General features: G+C 38.3%; 1 protein-coding gene across 1 annotated transcript in view; it reads left to right on the forward strand.

The window, feature by feature from the left end:
* LOC149309945 (macrophage mannose receptor 1-like) overlaps nt 1–2,105 on the forward strand; it is a 46,668-nt gene extending 44,563 nt beyond the window's left edge. Inside the window, exon 30 of the mRNA XM_089534020.1 lies at nt 265–2,105. Coding sequence (XP_089390146.1) covers nt 265–488 — 224 coding nt within the window. The 3' untranslated portion in view covers nt 489–2,105. The remainder of the gene's footprint in view (nt 1–264) is intronic.
* The last annotated feature ends 3,895 nt before the right edge of the window (nt 2,106–6,000 follow it).

A 6,000-nucleotide genomic window follows, 5' to 3' on the forward strand; every position in this document is an offset into this window, starting at 1 on the left:
GGGACTGTATACCTTCACAAACTGCCATACCCTTAGGGCAATGTGTATATATTTCAAGAAATACCAAAGCTTTTCCTATGCATGTTCAGGTTCTGCTCTCCTTCCTTCCCCCAATCATATTACTATGTAAGGATTTAAGTTTTCGGTGCACACATTCAGCTAATCTGTCTAGGAAAAAATTTGGCCCATCATATAAAGGGAACTCAACATGTTTTCATAGTATAAGATATTTAATGGTTCAAATGTCCTTTTTTAAATCCATAGAACAAGCAAAGGTTCCTGCATCAGCACATGGCACAATTGTGATTGTCGGTCTCCTGGTAATGCTTATCCTTATCAGTGCAGGCATTGCAGCCTATATTTTCTCCAAAAGACGAAGGAGACAACTGCAAACCACTGCTGGGTTTGGCAACTCCTTGTATCAGGACAACGTTGTTATTCTTCAGAATGACTCAGACTCTCTTGCGGACAACAAAACAGAAGATTAATACATTTTCCTGTAATCTCATTGGACACAACAGAAATGATATCTAAGTAGAAGGATATACCATTGCACTGTTTATAAATTCATAGAAGTAACCATTTGGAAAATATTCAGTTTAAGCTGTAACTCTCTGCAACAGGAGGGGCAGTTACTGGGACTTAGGAAAGTTACATTGGTTTTCTGAGCCCTGGAAAGATAAACCCCAAATGGGGTGAAGGGTGTTAAAAAAATCTAAAAATAATCTGTATCATGTCTTATCCAAGCCTCTCGGGCTGCACTATTGGTGATTTCTCTGCACATGGGTACTTTATTGCACCCCCTGACCTGTAATGGACTTCTATCATAACAGGAAGAGCCTGGCTGCCCCCTTCAAATGTTGAAGAATATGAAGTCCCTGAGAAGGTTGAAAAACTGCTTTGGGCTGCAAGTGGTTTGTAGCCCAAATTTTCCAAACTAGAATAAAAACTACAGTGTGGAATGTTCTGATTGTAGAAGGGCTATTAAGTGAGAGCATATGTTATACAGAATATTTGCAAATTAAAGATCATTTGATTTATAAAATTAAGAAACCTCTTTAAAATGATCTTCTTTAAAAAGAACTCTACAGGTGCAGCTCACAATGCTTAATTGCACACAGAGTTCTTGATGATGTGATGCGTGTTTCTGCCTGCACAGTGCCTCTACTCATCTTTTAGGCATTGCTGTGTAAGGTTTATAGCTATGTGTTTTTCCCCTGTGTTTCCTTAATGTTACAATGGAATATTTAGCCTCTTGCATCTTTTAGTTCTCCCTGCCATATATTTTTCCACCTTCTTTACATGTGTGCATTTCACTCTGAAGCTTCTCAAAGAAAACCACAATGTCAAGGGTGAAACAGAAAACACATTAATATTGGTTCCCAAGTTCTCTTACATTGCCTTTAAGTGGTTCTTTCCCTCAGGGATGATAGCACTAAAAGAGCAAGTGCATGAATGAATAATGGGAAGTGGAATGATGAATTAGTAAGAAGAAAAACCCAAAAGAAATCAGGATAATTAAAATCCTGTTCAGGACAACCAATATCGTAATGTTCCTTGTCATCAAAAATAAAAGTCTACAAGCACTCACTGCCCCTTTACCCTGCTTTTCTAACTGCAATGTACTTTGAAGCATAGGATTGGAATTTCAGGGACACATCTTTGGGCCTAATTGAAAAAGATACTCCTCTTGTTTGTGCCACAAAGATGAATCATACTTTAAAGTCATCAGAGAAGTACATGCATAAATGGGTCCCTGTGGTATACAGTCTACAGTTTGTCCTTGGAGAAGAGAAGCTCAAGTTATATTTTTTCATCTCCCCAATTGTTCACTAGTTGGTCCTGGGCAACTGGTGATGTTTCTACTTAACCTATGGATTTGCTGATGGACAAATGATATCAACTCATGTAGGAGAAGTTTAATAGAAAGCAGCTATGCACACACTCTTTCTTGCAGCTTTTAAACATACTTTTAAAATATTTTTGTTCTGGGAAGCTTTTTATGATACATTTTTATACTCATGATGATTTGTCTAGTTTAGTTTAATCTGATGCTTACTGTCTTTTATATTATTAGCTCATTTATCATGAAATGTTTTAGAAGATGTTACAAAAATATCAAAATAAAAACATGCAATAAATGTCTATACCTTACAGCTTTGTGATATAGAAAACAGTGAACACATCTCAAAATCTGAGCCACAACTTGCGATAACACAATAATTGAGCCTGATAAATAGCCACTCAGCTGAGTTGCCAGTGAGATGGCTATTAATTAAAGAAAATACTCAGCTTTATTGCCAATGTCCTTGAATCAAAACAAAATTGAGACTTATCAGTTAGCATGATGCTGTCTTAAGGTACCAAACAATTTCCCCTTCCCTTAACACTTATGAAAGCTGTGTGGATTACAGCCTGTGTCTTATAAAACTAGACATGAAATAAAAGTTTAATGTTAAATTGATATTAATTGTCATCATGCCAAACCACTTATGGAATTTGACCATATAAACATTAGCTGTAATATCAACTGAACTGACCCATACCTTAGATTACAGAAAAATCAAACTAGAAATTTATATTGATAGAATACCATTGAAGTAATAAATAATAATAATAATAATAATAATAATAATAATAATAAATCGTTTATTTATAGCCCGCCTTTCCTTGAGATCAAGGCGGGTTACAACATCATGACAACAACAAACGATAAATAAAACAATACAATATCAGCATTAAAAACCAAGAATTAAAAACACAGATTAAAAACCATACAAATACTAGCCAAAGTGCAGGGAGGGGGAAAGAAGCGTTACAACATCTGGGGGAAAGCTTGTTCGAAGAGAAAGGTTTTGAGTCTCTTCCTAAATTGGTTGAGGAAGGGGGTTGAGCGGAGCTCTTCGGGAAGCAAGTTCCATAACTGCGGTGCTGAGATTGAAAAGGCCCTCTGTGCAGTCGAAGAATGTTTCAAAGAAGGAACCCTCAGAAGTTGCTTCCCGGCTGACCGGAGTGTGCGGAGTGGATTATATGGAGAGAGGTGGTCCTCCAAGTACCCTGGGCCCAAGCCATTTAGGGCTTTATAGGTTATAACTAACACCTTGTATTGCGCCTGGAAGCGAATAGGCAGCCAATGTAGATCATGCAGAACAGGTGTTATATGGCTGGACCTGGAACATCCAGTGACCAGTCTGGCTGCCATGTTCTGCACTAATTGAAGCTTCCGGGTTTGGTACAAGAGTTGCCCCATGTAGAGCGCGTTACAGAAATCCAACCCAGAGGTTACCAGAGCATGTATCACTGTTTCAAGGTCTCCCCGGCCCAGGTAAGGTCGCAGCTGGCGTATCAACCGAAGCTGATAACAGGTGCTCCTGACCGTCGCATATAGAAACAGCAATATAATAGGGCATGAATGTTGGTTTCCATTTCATTTAGACTACAGGGCAAAACTCACTCTTAGTACAGTATGCTTCCAAATCTCTGACCACATCTCTCCTGTGTTGGCATCCCTTCACTGGTTCCCCCTCCCTTTCCGTATTCAATATAAGCTCCTGCTGTCAACGTTTAAAGCCCTCCATGGGCTGGCCCCTCCTTACTTATTAGACCTTATTTCTCCTCACCTTCCCACCAGGGCCCTCCGTTCTGGTTGTCAAGGTCAACTGTCCCAGCCCAGGATTTCCTCTCTCCCATCCCGGATTCGCCCCTTTTCACTCGCTGCTCCTCACTCCTGGAACCTTCTTCCCCCGCGAACAAGAGCCATCACTTCTTTAACCAGCTTCAAAACGGAGCTGAAGACCACCCTGTTCAGAGAAGCGTTCCCAGGCATTGCATAATTGTCACTTGCTATTTGATGTTCTTTTGTTGCCTGTTTTATTGAATCATTTCCTGTATTGCTATGTATTTTATATGTATTATCCTACTAGAGACACCCCTTCCCCACCACCACTCCCTTTGGGTCGTGTCTTTTTAGATTGTAAGCCTGAGGGCAGGGAACCGTCCAATTAAAAAGATTGTATGTACAGCGCTGTGTAAATTTACAGCGCTTTATAAATAAAGGTTAATAATAATAAATAATAATCATGTTTTAACATATGGATTTAACTTGTGTTTTATATATATGCTCCATGTTTTAGACATGTTGGGGGTGTGCTGTATAGATGATGTTGATTTTGTTGTTTGCATATGTTTTGTATTTCTAGTCTGGTCATCTGTTATGGCAAATGTCCAATAGGTTTCCAAACTATCTTGCAGAGAATTTTGGATTCTTTCAGACTTTGTCAGGAGGTTTTGAATGATAGATCTATCTGGAGAGTACTTATTTTCATACTCATCTCTACTCATCTCCTCTACAATGAACAGCCATGGTGGTTATATTCAATATCTTTAGCTGTTGGTGGGGATTTGTTAATAAAGGGCAATGTGATAATGAAGAAGTTTGAAAAATAATTCTGAGAATTAATCTCTTTGTCATATACTCCTAGATGGGAACAAAAGCATCAAACCCACCTTGTAATTTAAAACCAGTTTCCCAAAAATTCTACTTCCACTACTTTATTTTAACACCAATGTATTTTTGCAAGCTCAGTAGTGACACCCTGTGGAAAATTACTTCTCTCTGGGTTTCACAAAAACTATCATCAAAGGTGAAAAACATCCAAAGTGTGTAATATCTTTAATTGCTTTAGCTTGAGATGATATGAAGCCTAACAATATTTTTTAAAAGTATATTGAAACAAAGCATATAGAGTTTGCCAACCAAAAGATTTTTATACAGTCGGCCCTTCTTATACATGGATTTTTTATACACAGATTCAAGCATACACGGTTTGAAAATGTTCCAAAAAAGTATAAATTTACCTTGATATTCCATTTTTTATTAGGGACACCATTTTGCTATGTCATTATATTTAATGGGACTTGAGCATCCATGGATTTTGTTATCCACAGGGGATCTTGGAACCAAACCCCAGTGTATAACAAGGGTCCAGTGTATTTTGATTTTTATGTTTATTCCTATACAATGTCGAGCTGGTGGGGGGAGGGAATAAATTCCTCGTGTATGTAAAGGGGATCATAGGGGTAAAAAGTTTGAGAACCTGGGTCTTAGATTGACTCACAAGAAGCAAAAGAGCAGGAAAGGCCTTGACCTTTCATAACAGAAACACACAGAGATAGTTAGGCCAGATCAGTGCCATTAGTGGGAAATAGTGGTGCATATTTTCTTGTATACATAGGTGTGCTTTTTTAAAACAAATTGGGTCAGACATTGGTGACACATCAGGCATGGGTAACTGTTGGAGCTAGGGTACTACATTGTCCCCCAGAGGATTTGGAGGACCACACATCCCAGTTGTTTTGCCCCCAAATGCCTCCCCATCACCCCTTTAAGCACAAGGAGCAATTTTAGTATGTTTTTTGGCCTCACCAGGCCATTTTAGGTCCAAAGGAGGGCTTTTTTCAAACAGGAAATAACCTAGAAGTCAATGTTTGGACTATGTCCTGTTAGGAAAAGCCCTAGGCCTAAAGATACTCAGGGGTTGTTTTTTGTTTGTGTGTTTGTTTTTGTTTGTTTTTCATTTTAAAAACGATGGTGAAATTGTCCAAATAAAATGTGCCATTTAAGACCACAAAATGGCCCTGAGAAGTTCATGCAATCCATCAACTGCCTTTTCCCAATCCTGCAACAAGAGATTAACAACCAGCATAGGACTAGTTATTGCTAAGCATGCATACACCAGAATAATATGCTGCAAGGAAACAGATTTTTTTATTACTGTTGATACTTCATAATTGCCTATGTATCTTCTTCAACCAGATGTTCATTCTGTCTATTATATCTTAGATTATTTAATGCTGTTAACATTATCACATGACGGGCTTCAACAGGTCTTTCATCAACATATTCATTTCACTGATAGGGTTGTTTCCAAACATGAAATGATATGACATATGTCTTTGGGAGAACTAAGGCCACAGCAGCCTTTGTATTTGTTAACTGTA

The sequence above is a fragment of the Sceloporus occidentalis genome, unplaced genomic scaffold, assembly GCF_023333645.1.
Source record: "Sceloporus occidentalis isolate IW3139 unplaced genomic scaffold, rSceOcc1.0.p SCAF_7, whole genome shotgun sequence".
Lineage (NCBI taxonomy): Eukaryota > Metazoa > Chordata > Lepidosauria > Squamata > Phrynosomatidae > Sceloporus > Sceloporus occidentalis.